The sequence below is a fragment of the Aquarana catesbeiana genome, linkage group LG03 (genome assembly GCF_042186555.1).
Source record: "Aquarana catesbeiana isolate 2022-GZ linkage group LG03, ASM4218655v1, whole genome shotgun sequence".
Taxonomy (NCBI): Eukaryota; Metazoa; Chordata; class Amphibia; order Anura; family Ranidae; genus Aquarana; species Aquarana catesbeiana.
Window position 1 is genome coordinate 576,366,185 of NC_133326.1, and position 19,487 is coordinate 576,385,671.

Below are 19,487 nucleotides of genomic sequence, written 5' to 3' on the forward strand. Positions count from 1 at the left end.
AAACCTCCCAACGGTTTCTTCTACCTCTGGAGACTCTACTGGTGAGATCTATGTGCTGGGTTTGTGGGTCTACACACCTCCTGTGGCCATTATGAGGGCTGAGGGAATGCAACAGAAGGCCCTGAAACACTCAGAGGTAGGTGAGAACACCCAAAACTCTAGCAGTCAGGAATATATGGCAGGAAAATCTCACAGTGAGTATTTTCAGAAAAAAGAGAGTGCAGCACTCCAAATCTTAAACTTGCTTCTCAGGTCCTCCACTGCTCCAGGTGTTGGTCAATAAAGAGCTCATCCAGTTTAACAAATGTAGCAAGAGTAAAATATAAAACCGCACTCCATCAAAGTCATCCTACTTGGTTTATTCAATGTACGGTAATCAATTTCCAACACAGTTTCCACCCTAAGCCATGCCCCTCCTGATGCATTATGCTTATTAGTAGAGGTGACCCTCTATGGCTAAGCCCCTTCAGGGTGAAACATATCAGAAGGAGTGTGGCTTAGGGTGTGGACTGTGTTGGAAGTTGAATACATTGAATAAATCTAACAGGATGACTTTTATGGAGTGAGGGAAATTTCATTATTTAAGCATCCAAGACTCGTAAGAAGCCAGGCTAAAACTATAACATGCATATGGGGTTTTAATGGACTGAATATTTAATGAAATAGTTAATTATCTAATCAACACACTAGCCACCACTAATGTATGCACCTTTATAGATGCATCCCAATGTATTCTCTTATTACACTTTCCTGTCTTTGTGGCCACATCTATGTGGCCACATCAAACATCTCCAAGCAGGATATGTGAGCTGCAGCTAAAACCCAGGCCAGATATCTTTTGTGGATGCCCGCCAGTCTTACAGGCACATGCTCACCGGCTGTGTGGAATCTGGATGAACTTCTGGGTCATTTTGCATATTATCTTTGCAGAACACAGTGTCGATTTTATAGGTTCTTTCTGCATTGTATTTGTAGTGGGTAATCAAGGATAGTTGCCAGCTGTTGCAATATATAAGGAATTATGTCACTAACTCCCAATAAGTAAAAAGGCTTTTGCAAGGAATAAATAAAACTGTATAACTCTGAAACTGTAACAGCAGAGTAAAAGTACTGTAAAACTAAATATGCAGATATACAGTTGATACCAAGATAACACCTTCTCAGGTGGCTACTCATAAAACCCCAGTGATGACAATCTCTGAAGCTTTAGTGCCTTGACTAATGGTTGCATGGCAAGTTTGAAGGGTAGGGGGCAATTTTATGAATATCAGTGCAGGATGTTAGGTCCATAATGTTCAAGTACACACACGTAGTTGTGCTTTAATAATAGCCTGTTTGGGAATGTGGAGGACAGGTAAGATTCTGAGGCTTCTTAGGATATAAGCACTCCCCCGAAGATGGCACACATCATTGGAATTGTCTTTGGCAATTCTGAGGCTTTCTAGTGCTGGAGTATATGCACTCCCTGGAAGTCCGCACACTTCAATGAACAGGTTTGCGGAATTTGCAGGTACTTACATTATGGGTGGGCATTCATGCCAATGTTCATGCATTGTTCAGGTGCATACAGTTTACATGTGACTAGGGATGAGCCGAACACCCCCCTGTTCGGTTCGCACCAGAACATGCGAACAGGAAAAAAGTTCGTTCGAACATGCGAACACCGTTAAAGTCTATGGGACACGAACATGAATAATCAAAAGTGCTAATTTTAAAGGCTTATATGCAAGTTATTGTCATAAAAAGTGTTTGGGGACCTGGGTCCTGCCCCAGGGGACATGGATCAATGCAAAAAAAAGTTTTAAAAACGGCCGTTTTTTCAGGAGCAGTGATTTTAATAATGCTTAAAGTCAAACAATAAAAGTGTAATATCCCTTTAAATTTCGTACCTGGGGGGTGTCTATAGTATGCCTGTAAAGGGGCGCATGTTTCCTGTGTTTAGAACAGTCTGACAGCAAAATGACATTTTGAAGGAAAAAACTCATTTAAAACTACCCGCGGCTATTGCATTGCCGACAATACACATAGAAGTTCATTGATAAAAACGGCATGGGAATTCCCCAAAGGGGAACCCCGAACCAAAATTTTAAAAAAAATATGACGTGGGAGTCCTCCTAAATTCCATACCAGGCCCTTCAGGTCTGGTATGGATATTAAGGGGAACCCCGGCCAAAATTAAAAAAAAAAAATGACGTGGGGTTCCCCCTAAATTCCATACCAGACCCTTCAGGTCTGGTATGGATTTTAAGGGGAACCCCGCGCCAAAAAAAAAAAAAAAAAACGGCGTGGGGTCCCCCCAAAAATTTATACCAGACCCTTATCCGAGCACGCAACCTGGCAGGCCGCAGGAAAAGAGGGGGGGACGAGAGTGCGGCCCCCCCTCCCTCCTGAACCGTACCAGGCCACATGCCCTCAACATTGGGAGGGTGCTTTGGGGTAGCCCCCCAAAACACCTTGTCCCCATGTTGATGAGGACAAGGGCCTCATCCCCACAACCCTGGCCGGTGGTTGTGGGGGTCTGCGGGCGGGGGGCTTATCGGAATCTGGAAGCCCCCTTTAACAAGGTGACCCCCAGATCCCGGCCCCCCCCTGTGTGAAATGGTAAGGGTACCCCTACCATTTCACGAAAAAAGTGTCAAAAATGTTAAAAATGACAAGAGACAGTTTTTGACAATTCCTTTATTTAAATGCTTCTTCTTTCTTCTATCTTCCTTCATCTTCTGGTTCTTCTGGTTCTTCTGGCTCTTCTGGTTCTTCCTCCGGCGTTCTCGTCCAGCATCTCCTCCGCGGCGTCTTCTATCTTCTTCTCCTCGGGCCGCTCCGCACCCATGGCATAGGGGGGAGGCTCCCGCTCTTCTCTTCTTCTTTTCTTCTCTTCTGTTCTTCTTCATTTTCTTCTCCGGGCCGCTCCGCAATCCATGCTGGCATGGAGGGAGGCTCCCGCTGTGTGACGGCGTCTGACAGTTCTTAAATAACCGGGTGGGCGGGGCCACCCGGTGAACCCCGCCCCCCTCTGACGCACGGTGACTTGACGGGACTTCCCTGTGACGTCACGGGGAATGCCACAGGGAAGTCCCGTCAAGTCACCGTGCGTCAGAGGGGGGCGGGGTCACCGGGTGGCCCCGCCCCCCGTTATTTAAGAACTGTCAGACGAGGAGCGCCGTCACACAGTGGGAGCCTCCCTCCATGCCAGCATGGATTGCGGAGCGGCCCAGAGAAGAAAATGAAGAAGAACAGAAGAGAAGAAAAGAAGAAGAGAAGAGCGGGAGCCTCCCCCCTATGCCATGGGTGCGGAGCGGCCCGAGGAGAAGAAGATAGAAGACGCCGCGGAGGAGATGCTGGACGAGAACGCCGGAGGAAGAACCAGAAGAGCCAGAAGAACCAGAAGAACCAGAAGATGAAGGAAGATAGAAGAAAGAAGAAGCGTTTAAATAAAGGAATTGTCAAAAACTGTCTCTTGTCATTTTTAACATTTTTGACACTTTTTTCGTGAAATGGTAAGGGTACTTATGTACCCCCTTACCATTTCACACAGGGGGGGGGCCGGGATCTGGGGGTCACCTTGTTAAAGGGGGCTTCCAGATTCCGATAAGCCCCCCGCCCGCAGACCCCCACAACCACCGGCCAGGGTTGTGGGGATGAGGCCCTTGTCCTCATCAACATGGGGACAAGGTGTTTTGGGGGGCTACCCCAAAGCACCCTCCCAATGTTGAGGGCATGTGGCCTGGTACGGTTCAGGAGGGAGGGGGGGCCACACTCTCGTCCCCCCCTCTTTTCCTGCGGCCTGCCAGGTTGCGTGCTCGGATAAGGGTCTGGTATGGATTTTTGGGGGGACCCCACGCCGTTTTTTTTTTTTTTTTTTTTGGCGCGGGGTTCCCCTTAAAATCCATACCAGACCTGAAGGGTCTGGTATGGAATTTAGGGGGAACCCCACGTCATTTTTTTTTTTTAATTTTGGCCGGGGTTCCCCTTAATATCCATACCAGACCTGAAGGGCCTGGTATGGAATTTAGAGGGACTCCCACGTCATTTTTTTTTTTTAATTTTGGTTCGGGGTTCCCCTTTGGGGAATTCCCATGCCGTTTTTATCAATGAACTTCTATGTGTATTGTCGGCAATGCAATAGCCGCGGGTAGTTTTAAATGAGTTTTTTCCTTCAAAATGTCATTTTGCTGTCAGACTGTTCTAAACACAGGAAACATGCGCCCCTTTACAGACACACTATAGACACCCCCCAGGTACGAAATTTTAAGGGATATTACACTTTTATTGATTGACTTTAAGCATTATTAAAATCACTGCTCCTGAAAAAACGGCCGTTTTTAAAACTTTTTTTTGCATTGATCCATGTCCCCTGGGGCAGGACCCAGGTCCCCAAACACTTTTTATGACAATAACTTGCATATTAGCCTTTAAAATTAGCACTTTTGATTTCTCCCATAGACTTTTAAAGGGTGTTCCGCGGCATTCGAATTTGCCGCGAACACCCCAAATTGTTCGCTGTTCGGTGAACTTGCGAACAGCCAATGTTCGAGTCGAACATGAGTTCGACTCGAACTCGAAGCTCATCCCTACATGTGACTGACACACGTTCTTGATATTGCCCATAGCCATTTGGATGGTTAAAGTGCACAACTTCAAAAATACCTGTGGCCTTGCCCTCCTTCACCTTGAATTCTCTTTCATCTCATATTGTGGCAAGACTATTGTTGTTAAGAAGCCTTTTCAGCCATTGCTAAAGTGAGGAGTTAAATAGTAAATGGCACTATTTGCCTTATCAAGCAAAAGCTAAACAAAATGTTACCTTTGTTACTACTGTGTACCCCGCTGGTGGCTGAAAACAATCACTATCAAGATCACACAATTCTCAGGATAAGGCACAGCTAATCTATATTGCTATATGCTATGGCCAGTGGTTATCCAGTTTAAATTGGTTGTAAATCCTTACATATACCCAGTAAAGTGACTGGCCCCAGGTGATACACAGAGATGAAACACATCCTCCAACATATGTTGTACCCCTTTATCTGCAGTCTTCTCTTCTCTACATCAATTCAAAGTCCCGAATTTTTTAAAGTTTGTCTGAGCAGAAAAAAGGGGGCGCAAAGCTGAAATTACACTCTGCAGAGCTCAGTGAAGAGAGCTTTTAGAGCTGATTGTAGGGAAGGGACACATCTACACCACACAGCACACAGGAACAGAGGTGAGGCTGTCAATCTGCTGAAGCTCCCTCCCCTGTAACCATTTTTCTCTTGGTGTCAGGAAAACTTGTTAGAAGTGACTCATGCTGATAGCAGAGGAATGAAGCAGCAGACAGAAATTAAAGTTATGCCCCTTACACACCATCTGAAAATTATTTAAAAAATACCGCTTTCGAAGCGATCGTATGATAATCTGATCGTTAGTACACAACTTTCAATCGTCAATCACGACAGTTTATCCGATATTATCTGATGGTGCAAGCACGAATATTTTCCTCGTACGATGCCAGATCGTACTATTTTCGTTTAATCAGTACACTTGTCGTCCAAAAATACACATTACATCACTTCCAATTTTTTATTCTGTCGTACGAGAATTTTCGTAACTTGAATAACCTCTTAATTTTCTACTTGCAACTAGCAAGCAGAAAAACTCAGACGATCTGTCATCCAATTTTTAGATCATGTGTACAAGGCATTAGGGTTTTATTTACTAAAACTGGAGTTTTGTGCCTCTGGATCAACTGTGGGTATAGGATTGTGTATATGGGATTGTATGGTGTTTTCTTTTTTGTTTTGTTTTTCGTTGAACTGGATGGACTTGTCTTTTTTCATCCTGACTATCTATGTAACTATGGAGCATGCAAAATCTGCAGCAGCTCTGCACAAAAACCAATCCTCTTCCAGGTTTTTTGTTGAAGCTTAATTGAACGAGCTGAAGTTAGAAGCTGATTAGCCACCATGCACAGCTCCACCATAGTCATAGTAAATCTCAGTGGCGTCTCCAGCTTTCATATTTAGGGGTGGCACATGGGGGGACAGGGACAAAAGTAGGGGGGCAACTATATATATATATATATATATGTATATATATATATATATATATATACACATTTTATAGATATATAAATATATACTGGGGCCCTTTACTACGACCCCACAACGGCCCTTTCACATATTCTGCAGTGAGCTCCCTTCCTACTGTATTGGGACCCCCCCAGGGTGCCAGAAAACAACTTATATATGTCACCAGCATACCAAGAAAATATAAGGGTCCAAAGCAGTGGGAGAACTATCAGGGTTGCAAAGGTTGTCTTGCCTCCGGGCCCTGGTGTTCTGCCACTGTGGGGTTCCCCAGCCTCCTCTTGCTGTCCTGCCCCTGCTATTGACAGCGCTGGTCTGGCATCTCTTGGAATTTACAGGCTGGTTCTCCTGTCCTAAGGATGGGAGAAATCAGTCTGTTTTTTCAGTAACTGAGAGTCCTGGTGCAGTCCTTCCTGCAACTCGCTCTTCTCCCTGCCAATGAGGATGCAGGGGAAGGAGCAGATCGGGCGGCCATGGTTGTGTGAGCACTCGCATTATGCAGTGTCAGCAAGCAGAGGGAGGGAGGAGGAATCACCCGCAGGAGCTGACTGGGGACTCTCTCCCTCTTAGACATTGATTTTTTGTAAAAAAAAATATTTTTTTTTTATATTGGGGGGGGGGCACATGGTGGGGCACAGCATAATGTTGGGGGGGTTAGGGCCCCCTCTGCCCCAACCCTCCCCCCCCCCCCAGGGACGCTATTGGTAAATCTCCCCCACAGTGTTCATATTTGAGACAACTACACACTATAGAAGGATATGCTTTTTTTTAAAAAAGGTTTTTATTTGCCAAATGCTCATATACAGAATAGAACAGTGCATACAAAATATATTTTCATTACAGACATCAAAATATAGTTGTCAATCAAGATTTTTGGAATAAACACCCAATAATAAGGGATATGTCAGTGCAAATAGCGTTTTTTTTTTGCAAGTTGTCATTTGCCATAAACATTTTTATTGAAAATTATCATCAGCTTATGATATGGTAGAAAAAAGAGGAACAAAGAAAAGAAAAAAAACAAAAACCATTGAGGTGGATACCATAGAAGGATATGCTTTGTTCATATTTCACGTGTTTGAGATTGACAACCACTTTAAAAGATGATACCAGAAACAGCTGGTGTGGTGAGTTTGGTCTCATCTGTTAAGCTGGATAACAACTTGCTGGTCCCTCTGCATTTGAAAAGCAATCTAGATACTCAGCACCTGGCATCAGAATAGCCTTAATGGTACTAAACCTCATCTTTATGACCTTTGTGTACAAGTACTGACAGTTCACCTATTGGTGTCTTTCAATTAATTAAACTTGCCTAAAAACTTCAGTTGGCGCCATGATTCCAGTTGCATTGTGGGCTGGGCTGTCCATAAATCCAATTCAAATTGAGTGTTGAAAAAATGTTGGGCATACATATTTCTTTTTTTCATTTTTTAACATCACTTGTATCTCCCACAGCCTCCTCTGCCCATTTCCGTGTCTGTGAGCCTTATACAGACAGTAAAGGCCGATATCACTTCGGGTTCCACTGCCCGCGCCTTTCAGACAACAAGTCGTATGTCCTGTGCTGCCACCATAACAACACCGTCTTCAAATACTGCTGCAATGAGACGGAGTTCCACAGCGTCATGCACTTGAACCTCACCCTCGGCTCAGATGGATATATGCACAAGTAAGTGAAGCAGGACAGGTACACTTTGTCATTTTTAAGCACACCATGGTCAAAATGATGTGGACATCCTGCCATATTACTAAGTTCAGTTTTTCTCCAGTAAAGGACATTTTAGCCCTACAGAATACAAAGGCGGCATATATTTTTGTTAAGTTCCAACTCCAGGCTAATATTTATTAATAATGTCCCCGCAAGGTTTTAAAACAAAAGCCCTGGTTGTAATACTTACCTCCTCTCCGATACTGTTCCCTACAGTAATTTATTTTTACCACGAGATGTCCTCAGCTTCCTGGGTTGAATGATACCCAGCATCGCTCAACCTGGAAGACTGGGAACCCCCTGTGAGAGCAGGGGGTCATAAACCTGCCCTCTGAGGGAAAGTCATCACTGCAGAGCAGTGACAGTGCTGGGGTGCACTGGGGATATGCACTGGGGATAGTCCACCTCTCCCCTCCCTGATTCCCCTTCCACCAGAAGTGGCTCACTAGGCGCTCGCATTCTATGCCCAGCTCAATACCAGTGAGCTGGGCTACTTACCCATTTAATGCTGGTCTCTGCATAATTTTAGAATAAAGTGTATATTACCCCAACATTTCATCTTCCTGATATGTGCCTGTTATACTATGTACTTGTAATAAAAGTATCCTGGTCTCTTTGCATTACTTCCTTTGTGTGAAAAAACCCGGTGACCTAACCAGTTCCCCCGCTTTCCTATTGCAAACTGGCCATGTTAGGCATGAGAGTATATCCATCTCATCAATGTGGTCAGTTTTCTTCCTGTGATGGGAGCATAGTCTTCTAATGGCCAAGATATGTGCTGAGTCTGACCCCCCCCCCATACAGTTTTTTTTACTGGGAAGATCAGTGTATTGCTGTGCCCTCTGCCTCCTGCTGACATGTCCCTCTGCAGTCTCCACCCCAACCTCTCTAAGCCCCTTGTACAACTGAGAACAGGGATTATATGATCACTTACAAACAAATACAAAAATATTTATAATGTGTGTGTGTGTGTGTGTGTGTGTGTGTGTGTGTGTGTATATGTATATTTATACAGTACTGTGCAAAGGTTTTAGATAGGTGTGAAAAAATGCTTTAAAGTAGGAATTCTTTCAAAAATATATATTTTAAATGTTTATTTTTTTTATACATTTATAAAATACAGGGTGATCGAAATCACAATTTGGTGTGACTACCCTTTGGCTTCAATACAGCATCATTCTTACACTTGCATACTTTGTACACTTGCACAAAGTCAGCAATTTAGGAGGTTAAAAGTCAGGTGTATGATTAAATACAGCAGGCAGGTGCTAATGATCATCAATTTCATATGTAGGTTGAAACACAGTTAATAACTGAAAAAGAAACAGCTGTGTAGGCTTAAAAGTGGATGAGGAATAGCCACCAAACTCTGCTGCTAAGGTAAGGTTGGGGAAGACAGTTCCATGTCACAGGTCATACACTATGGCAAGACACAAGGTAGTTATACTGCATCAGCAAGGTCTCTCCCAAGTAAAAATTTCAAAGCAGACTGGGGTTTTAAGATGTGCTGTTCAAGCTCTTTTGAAGAAGCATAAAAAAAACGTACAACGTTGAGGACCGTAGACGCAGTGGTCAGCCAAGGAAACTTAATGAAGTATATGAAAGACACATAATTCTTACTTCCCTTCGACATCGGAAGATGTCCAGCAGTCCCATTAGCACAGAACCGGCAGAAACTGGTAAGGCCCAGGTACACTCAACTACTTTCTGGAGAAGTCTGGCCAGAAGTGGTCTTCATGGAAGAATTTCAGCCAAAAAGCCATACCTCAAACGTGGAAACAAGGCTAAATGACTCAGCTATTCACAAAAACATAGGAATTGGGGTGCAGAAAAATGGCAACAGGTGCTCTAGACTGAGAAGTCAAAATATGAAATATTTGGCTGTAGCAGGAGGCAAATTGTTCAACAAAGGGCTGGAGAGAGGTACAATAATGAGTGTCTGCAGGCAACAGTGAAGCACGGTGGAGGTTCCTTTCAAGTTTTGGGCTGCATTTCTGCAAATAGAGTTGGAGATTTGGTCAGGATCAGTGGTGTCCTCAGTGCTTAGAAATAGAAGCAGATATATACTTCTCCTTCACACCATACCATCAGGAGGTGTGTGATTGGCCCCAAATTTATTCTGCATCAGGAGAATGACCCCAAACATACAGCCAATATCATTAGGAACAATCTTTAACGTAAAGAACAAGGACTCATGAAAATTATGGTTTGGCCCCCACAAATCTCAACATCGAGCCTGTCTGGGATTACATGAGGAGAAAGAAGGATTTGAGGCAGCCTATAGCCACAGAAGATCTGTGGATTGTTATGCAAGATGTTTAGAACAACCTATCTGCCGAGTTCCATCAAAAACTGTGTACCAGTGTACCTAGAAGAATTGATGCTGTTTTAAAGGCAAAGGGTGGTCACACCAAATATTGATTTGATTTTAATTTCTCTTCTGTTCATTTACTTTTCTTTTAGGTAATTGATAAAAAATAAATTATTAACATTTTTATTTCTGAAAACATTCCTTATTTACAGCATTTTTTTTTACACCTGCCTAAAACTTTTGTACAGTAGTGTGTGTGTATGTATGTGTGTGTGTGTGTATGTATGTATATATATATATATATATATATATATATATATATATATATATATATATATACAAATGTTTTCCTGTTGCATTTCTATTTAAAACTGAATGGGTTAATTTAACAGGTAAGGGTGCACATAAAAATGGGATCACTGGTCATGTGATCTCAGATTGAAATTATAACGTTAGTCATATGCTCATTGACTAAAACTTTAGTGTTGGGCACTTTATTTTATCCAATGGGGCTTAGGGTTGTTTAGTGTAGCCAGAACAGCCACTCAGCAGTTTTATATGAAATCCAAGCCACACACTTTTAACTAAAAGAATGTGACCAATTTTACAGCATTGGACACGTGATCACAGTTAATGTATAAAAAAATTAGGGTAAGTATTCTTGAGTACTCTATATCTCTTGTTCTCCTTAGATGGATGAAGAAGAAGTCCCCAGTGTAAATTGTAGTGCAGCCTTATCTTTCAAAGAAGCTGCTGACATGACCTATTCTTGTAATCACACTGTAATGCCCCGTACACACGGTCGGACTTTGTTCGGACATTCCGACAACAAAATCCTAGGATTTTTTCCGACGGATGTTGGCTCAAACTTGTCTTGCATACTCACGGTCACACAAAGTTGTCGGAAAATCCGATCTGAACGCGGTGACGTAAAACACGTACATCGGGACTATAAACGGGGCAGTGGCCAATAGCTTTCATCTCTTTATTTATTCTGAGCATGCGTGGCACTTTGTCCGTCGGATTTTTGTACACACGATCGGAATTTCCGAGAACGGATTTTGTTGTCGGAAAATTTTATATCCTGCTCTCAAACTTTGTGTGTCGGAAAATCCAATGGAAAATGTGTGATGGAGCCTACACACGGTCGGAATTTCCGACAACAAGGTCCTATCACACATTTTCCGTCGGAAAATCCGACCCTGTGTACACGGCATTAGAAATACCATTAAAAGTCCAGCTCACTTCGAGTCCATTCACATTGTGTTCAATCAAGACCTGATGAAGAGGGAGGTTTTGGACTCCCACAAAAAGTTGTCTATTCTTTGGATGGTCCACTTGACTTTTACTGGTATAAAGTTGTATCTGGACCGCTAAGCAGTGGTGTGGCCCTTCAATATCCATTTGTGTTACATTATGTTCAAAGAAGATGTCAGGATTGCATGAAAGACAACTCAAAGAGTCAAAGTGTATCTAAATTGAATAACAAAAATTGAATATATTGCAGTTTACCAGTCCTCAAATATGGTGACTGCATTTGTTTTGTTTCAGGTTTTGTTTCCTTCATTTTTACCTGGTGATCCTGCCAGTGAAACACTTCCTGTCCTAGGGCAACAATGCACCTTTACTTTATTTATAGAGGTGCAGCATTGTCATCCTAGGACAGGAAGAATATTACAGCTTCAGAACACCCTCTCCCTCTCCTCACCTCTATAACATAGCAATTCCAAATTGCATGGCAATCGGTGCAAAACACGCAACACGCATTTTCACTCTAAATGGGACCCCAAATGTGGTGCAATTTTGCTGTTATTGGCGAGAGACAAAATCACGCTGCAATTTGCAGCAAAACGTGACTTTAAAAATTGCGTGAAGCTTGTCGCCAAAAAAGGAGCAGGAGCTTCTTATGAGTGACAAACGTGCATATTGCCCATTGAAGTGAATAGGCTGCCCTATGCATGACACATAGGTTCACATGAAAATCGCCCACACAAAATCATGAGCAGGAATGTGAGTTCCTGCTATGCAAAGTGTGAAAGGGGCCCAATTGACCATTTTACCCTCCTCCAGCTGCACTCAGGCAAACGACAGGGTAGACTCTATGTGGGCGTTACAATCTCACACTGGGCTGACCTGTCTGCTCTGACAAGGAGAAAATGCAAGTGAATAGCAGAACACACAGTTATTACTAAGAAAAATAGCTGCACTAATAATACAACCTGGGTGGGGATTTAGATTCTTTCAAATGGTTTACTGATTTTCTTTTTTGAAGCAAACCTTACTATAGATTATAAATCCACTTCAGTTCTTCAGCATCAACAAAAAGTGTAAAATTTAGGGTGGACATCCTGCCAGGAGGAAGTAGGCACATATATGTGTTTCTGCTGGCTGTCCCTTTAACAGCAGTATGTCTTGGCTGTATAAGTTTGGGAAGCAGAGAGCCAGAACAGGGCAGAGAAAAAGACATTAAGATGAAAAGGTTATAGATCAAACGACTGCTCTGGTCCATTGTTCTGCATGACAATACTTCTGACAGAAAGTCCCTCAGCTGTGTCTGGATGGCGGCTGCTTCATATGCAGATGAAGGAAGAGTGGTACCTCGCCTGGACGTGCAGTCTCTCATTTCCATTTCAATTCTGGAATCCAATTAATACCATTTATAAATAAATCTATAATCCATCCATTAGGCCATCTCCATGGCAACTGTGTGGAGCCTAAATAACAAGGAAGAATCAGAAGACGGGTCCCCGAGAAGCTGTTTGCTGGGATTCCGCTTTCATCTTCCCGCGAGTAGGAAGTAACCCTTTACTGACTGACTCCCATATGGGGAATGTTAAAGTGAACCTGCAGTTTGCCTATGCAGGGCAGTAATGTCACAAGTCTGCAGGAATACATTTCTGATATATGAATATATACAGAAACAAAACCTTTTTTTCAGGAAAGCTCCCTCTTTAATCATTAAAAATTGTCCTTTGGTTCCAGTTCAGGGATTTTGTCCAGGCAGTAGTTAAAGTATAACTAAATCCAAGAACAAAATATAATATATGTGGTGGCTGCATTACTTTTCTTTGCTCAGACATCTTTTCCTTTTTTGCACCTAGTAATCCTGCCAGTAACACACGTTCAAATTCTAGGGTGACAGCACTTACTCAACGGAGAAACTGAAGGAGCAGCTTTGTCACCCTAGGGCACATATGTCAAACACAAGGCCTGCGGGCCAAATACGACCTGCCAGGCCTTGTCATGTGGCCCTCGCACACACCCATTTTTGCAGCTGGAATGTATGAATGAATGAACGAATGAATTCCATTCTGCCACCTCCGGCTCTCACCCTCTGCTCCCGCTTCTCACTGTCACTTGTAAACACAGAAGCCTTCTGTATTTACAAGGGACAGCTTTGCTCAACTGTTCCTGGATCTAACAGATTCCTGCACATGCTCACAGCGGGGACAGATCTCCAGAGAAAGAGAGAATGATCTCCCTGCAGGGCGAGCTGCCTACACAGGGAGGTACTAGAACCAGGCCAGGTAGGAGAGAGAGAGATGTGGGGAAGCTTTGAGGGGAGTTGTGCACTTTGTACACAGCACACCCCCGAACTCTGCACTCTGTACATAGCCCACTCCTGAACTCTGTACTCTGTATATAGCCCACTCCTGAAGTCTGCACTCTGTACATAGCACACTCCTGAACTCTGCACTCTGTACATAGCACACTCCTGAACTCTGCACTCTGTATATAGCATACTCCTGAACTCTGCTCTCTGTAAGTAACACACTCCTGAACTCTGCACTCTGTATGTAGAGCACCCCAGATACAACCCTTTCAGGGCAACTTTACTGTTGATGTGGCCAATGATGAAATTGAGTTTGACAGTGCTGCCCTAGGGCATGATTACAGAACACCTCCCCTTCTCCTCTACTTCATAACCACCTCTACGCCCATAGGGGGAAGTGAAGTAGCCTACAGAGAGAACTAACTGAGTGCAGCACAGGCAAAGAGCAAAGCAAGTTTTCAGTTAACAAGATTCCTGGCAGGCTCGACAGGTATTTTTTGCACTTATCAAACATATTACAAAATGCTTTTAATAGAATATCATAAAGACCAGTGGCGGCTGGTGCTCAATCTCCTTGGGGGGGGCGGCCCCCCAGCCAGCCCCCCCAGCCAACCAACCACATAACCCATACACCCCCCCCAGCCCCTGCACTTACCCCATCCAGGTGGTGGCTTCCCACTCTGCGTCTCCTCCCGAGTCCTGGCGGTCACTTCTCCTCTCGGCCAATCAGGAGTTAGGACTCGTGACCAATCAGGTCTTAGGACTCCCGGCCAATCGGGACTCAGGACCCGCTTCCTAATTGGCTGGGAGAAGAAACAGGAAGACATTAGCAAATAATAATTTGCTAATGTCACACAACTGGGTGGGCTCTGCGCCCCGAGCCCACCCTTTTTAAAGCCAGTTAGAGCCTCTGGCTCTAATCATGTGCTTCTGAAAAAAAAAAAAACATTGGAATCCATGCATTTGGCGCCCTGCATGTAGATTAGGTGCTGGACATATTGGATTAGGGGGTGGCACCCCTGCGCCCCCAATAATGGATGGGCCACCACTAATAAAGACTAGTGTTTGCATACACATTAAAGCAGAACTAAAGTTCTCCTTTTACATACTGTGAGCAGGCTTGCTTTTTATTGCAGAAGAGAAATGCAATGGGGTTGATTCACTGAAACTGGAGAGTGCAAAATCTGGTGCAGTTGCGCATGGTAGACAATCAGCTTCTAACTTTAGCTTGTTCAATTAAACTTAAAAAAAAAAAAAAAGGAAGATGATTGGTTTCTGTGCAGAGCTCGACCAGCTTTTGCACTCTCCAGTTTTAGTAAATGAACCCCAATGTCTCTTCTAAAATACACTTACCTGCCTGCTCACAGCGATCCTTACAATGCAAACTGCAGCCTTCAGTGGCCATCTCAATCCCTATGTGCGGGAATGACTAGCTCCTGCACATGTGCAGAAGTGATGTCATCCTACGCTAGCCAATGAAGAGGGCTGAAAATCGGCACACAAGAAACAATGCTGGAATGATTGGAAAAGTGAGTATTTGGGAACGCGAGTTATATAAACATAGGTCAATATGAACGTTTTCAATTGTTATGCATTTCAAGCACGGACAGGTAAATCCCTACATTGCAGGAAGAACTGTATACATAATGAGCAAATCAAGACTACTGCAATGTACTTATATAATTAGAGATTATAAATAGAAACTATTTTAATAGACTAGCTAATGGTAGTCAGTCATAGTCAACTGGACTTGTTCTGTAATGTTAAAGACATTTTGTAGCTTCTCCAAGCCGCTTCCTCAGGTCTAATGAGTTTCATGAAGATAAACCACAATTTATATCCACGCAGGTAACACAGACACCTTAATCTATTCACCAAATTGTGGAGCGACCCGGGTCTAGCTACATGGTGTCAGTCTGTATGGGTGTTAATCATTTTATTTACATAGCTGAAGGTGTGAATTGTTGTCAAATCACCAGGGTATTTTATGTGGAAGACAGATGGTGTTGAATGCCTCCACCCTTGTTCAGGGATGGTTGTTATGGTTTGACACAGACGGCCTCTTGCATACGTCTTGCAAACCAGTTTTCTGCTCTGGCCAAAATGTAAACCTCACTATCTTTGAAAAAATGTCCATTTTCCTTAACATGTAGGAAAACTGGGAAACTGTTAAGTCCTGGCCTGTAGAATTTACCCTTCTATGTTGGGCCATTTGTTCAGAAATGTTGTCTTTGCAATGACTAGATCTTTGTAGTCTTCACTACACTACACTGCATATACCAAGTTACTTTGCTTGTCATTGGGTGCTGGGTTTTGGATATACAAGCTTCTGTCTCTGTGTATTGATGGCCTTCAGAACACAGGGATGTAATGTTTGATATAGACCAGGGATATGCAATTAGCGGACCTCCAGCTGTTGCAGAACTACAAGTCCCATGAGGCATAGCAAGACTCTGACAGCCACAAGCATGACACCCAGAGGCAGAGGCATGATGGGACTTGTAGTTTTGCAACAGCTGGAGGTCCGCTAATTGCATATAGACCCTTGCAAGATTTTGCTACATTCTAGCTACATACTGGATGACTCTATTACTCCACGGAGTTGATTTACTAAAGGCAAATAGGTTTAATTTAGCTTACTCTTCTTTCACCATCCAATCATGTACAAGCAAAAATACATTTTTAAGATTTTCCTTGCATATGATTGGGTATTATTTACAGAGTAAAGTTTCACCACATTTGCTAAGCTAAGGGAAAATTCCCTTCCAAAGTGAACAGCCCTTAGTAAATCTACCCTGCTGTGTTCTATTACTCTACTTGCTTCAGATTGGGATGGGATTATTGAACTAGAAAAGGGGCTTTCACATGTCCTATCCTGCTCTTGGACAATCAACATCTGCCTTGACACATTCCATGGTAACTAAATTAAGGTATCTGGGGTATCTTCCTGCCACTCATCGGAAGTGAGGAAGTCGCTTTTGAGAAGCTATGAAATGTCTTCAATATTACAGAACAAATTCAGATGAATGTGACTAACTACTGCTATCTATACCCTGACCTGGATTGATGAATGAGACCCTTCACTGATATGTTAATATTCTGATATAATTTCTCACATGACCCTTATCACACTCACAAGCCCATAAATGACCAGATATAAAAGACAGATTTAAAGCAGTTGGGATTCTGAAGAGGAAGTGCAAGAGTTGCTTGGTACAGGCCTCTATTGGTAAGAACCATCTGTGCAATGAGTGTAAAGCCGGCCATAGACAGTTCGAATTGAGCCATGTATGGGCAGTCTGAATGTACCAAGTTGATCGATCAATCAACTTGGGTACCCCCAGTATGTTGAATTTTACATGCTGATATAGCCACTAGCAATAATCACTGTGGTTCAGTGTTGATGGGGGAATTGAGCCATTTTCTTTCCTACAACCCCTGGTTGTTGGAAACAAAATTGCTCCGTCTATGCCCAGCCCTACTAGGACATGTCGGCGCACATTTTTCAGCAATGGAAGCTTGGCTCTGGCCTATCAGCTGTGAAAACCGTCTCGTATGAAAGACAGATGCTATTTACAAGGAGCAGATGGAGAAGCCACAGGCTGGGAGATGAAGACATTCTTGTAGATTGTATTCACCGAGAATGGCTGTTTGTTTTAGCTTTGCGTTTAATTGGCGGTTTTCGCATTGACTGTGACCATGACCGACAAAACAAATTACTGTACCAACTTTGCCACTGTAGATGTAAAAACTGTTATATTAAAGCAATTAAGAGCAGAAAAGACTCCGGCATTTATTGTGACATGTTGTGTTAAAACAAACTTGTAAAACATAAAGCCAGATTTAAATTTCTTTTTAATGTCATCTGTGTGTTTTGAGAGGACGTGTGGTTTTAAATAGTTCTTTTTGGTCTTTAAAATCCAGCATTGGCTTATTCACATCTATGCACTTGCAGTAGTATCTGTCTTTAATCCACCTTGTGGGCGGGGCCAAATCGCCCTACTCGTGGGGATACCTTTCACCGTGAACATGCTCACCAATGCCCAGGACTAGTCGGGGACTGCGGTCATGTGAAAGTCTCACATTAAGGCAGTTCTCTAGCTTAGAGATGAGCCGTATCACTGTGTGCAGTAATAAAAGTACAGAGTTCCTCTGAAAAGTGTTGTCCCGTGTCACTACACACTGTACCTTCATGTATGTTGCATTAGGAGGGACACTGCTGAACCTGAGCCCTCTTCATCAGTCCAGCGTAAGTCTGTTACCTCACTCCCAGTAACAGAATGGGGTCCTGCCATGCACCTAGCGTGGACCTCATGAGCGCACTTCTCTCCTTCACTCTCGTACTCCTGTGACCAGGCCATGGTACTCCGTAATGCGGGTTCAGTTCCGGCTGCTACTGGAAACCGACCGTTAGAGGGTGAGCTAAAACATTGCCCCCCTCGCTACTGGAGAACCAGTCACATTTACTAGGTACCATGCTTAATGACTGGTTGCATTGTAACTTGAAATAATGCTTCTGTACTGCTTCTTTGGTTAAGAGGCCTTTTGTAGCAGTAGAGCTTAGTACCTCACATGTGCCTTACTGACCCAAGTTCTTTTGATAGGCTAGCACCAACATGCACCCCAACATGCATAACCAGACCAGGCTCAGGAACAGTTGATGCAACTTTACGGAAATGCGTTGTAGTACAGCCTAACATGAACAGTAATGTTATAATAATGTCCCTATCTACCTCTATCTGACTGCCCATGCGTACCTCAGAAAGGCATTAGTAGTCCATATTGCCATTTTCCAGGTCTTGGTTGTTCTCCGGAAACTACAGTGCCTCCGACAGACTGCAAGGCACAGCAGTCCCTCTTCACAGTAGCTCTGGCATGTTCTTCTTGATGTTGCCCATCTGACCAGCCCCGAACCCAGCCTTCCTCATATTTATACTACTGGTAGGTAGGCTGGATCCAAAAAAACAGGGAACCGTAGCACCCACTTTAACTCATCCCCCCCCCCCCCCCAACCTGGGCCAGCCACTAGCTAAACCAAACTCCTGTAGGCAACCTGCCTACAAACTTAGATGCATTAGTGAAGACGTGTCCAATAAAGTAGATTAAAGGCAGATCTTAGCTGTGCTGAGCTTCCCTTTGTATTTTGCCCTGTCCATGTGCACTTTTCTGCTTTTTGCTAGTCTCAAACTAATTTTGTGTTGTTGTACCTTTAAGGAAGAAATGTTTTCCTCTTGATGATCCAGCTTTTATTTTGTGCATTTTTATATATGTCTCAACAGACCAAAGGGGAGCACACAACAAGTTAATTGTTAGGCTTTACAGAAAGAAACTGTATCTAAGCACCACAAACAGAAAATCCTATTTAATTAATTTAATATTCAAATCATAATGATTCAATATTCAAATCATGAAGATTCATGTAGCATTTACTCCCTGGAATCCATCTACCCTTAGCTTAGGCATGCAGACAGGAGGGTGTGCTTAGCTGAGAAAGGCCCTCCTCTTCCTCTCCAGATGAAATAAAAATAAAAGCACCTGGGATGTATGGCATCATTTTGGCCTAGGTCAGAAACCAGTAAAAAACTGAAGAAAAAAAGTTCAAAGTTTAACCTCTCTGGCGGTATGATTATGTCAGATTTTTTATGCTGAAAGTGGTACAATTATTTTGCATGGAAATTTGGCGTTTTATATTGTAGGCCTGTAATTCTTAGGAATAATTTACTTAAATCTGTCCAAACCAGAGTCTAGTAGATATCCTGAGTATGATAAAGTTTGAAAAATGAAATCATACATTATAATATAATAAATAACTATAAATAATTATAACAAATAATAATATAATAATAATAA

General features: G+C 43.1%; 1 protein-coding gene across 2 annotated transcripts in view; it reads left to right on the plus strand.

The window, feature by feature from the left end:
* SHISAL1 (shisa like 1) overlaps window positions 1-19,487 on the plus strand; it is a 218,262-nt gene that overhangs the window by 148,270 nt on the left and 50,505 nt on the right. For both annotated transcript variants that reach the window (XM_073621936.1, XM_073621937.1), the window contains exon 3: window positions 7,521-7,734. In XM_073621936.1, the coding sequence (XP_073478037.1) occupies window positions 7,521-7,734 (214 nt within the window). The remainder of the gene's footprint in view (window positions 1-7,520; window positions 7,735-19,487) is intronic.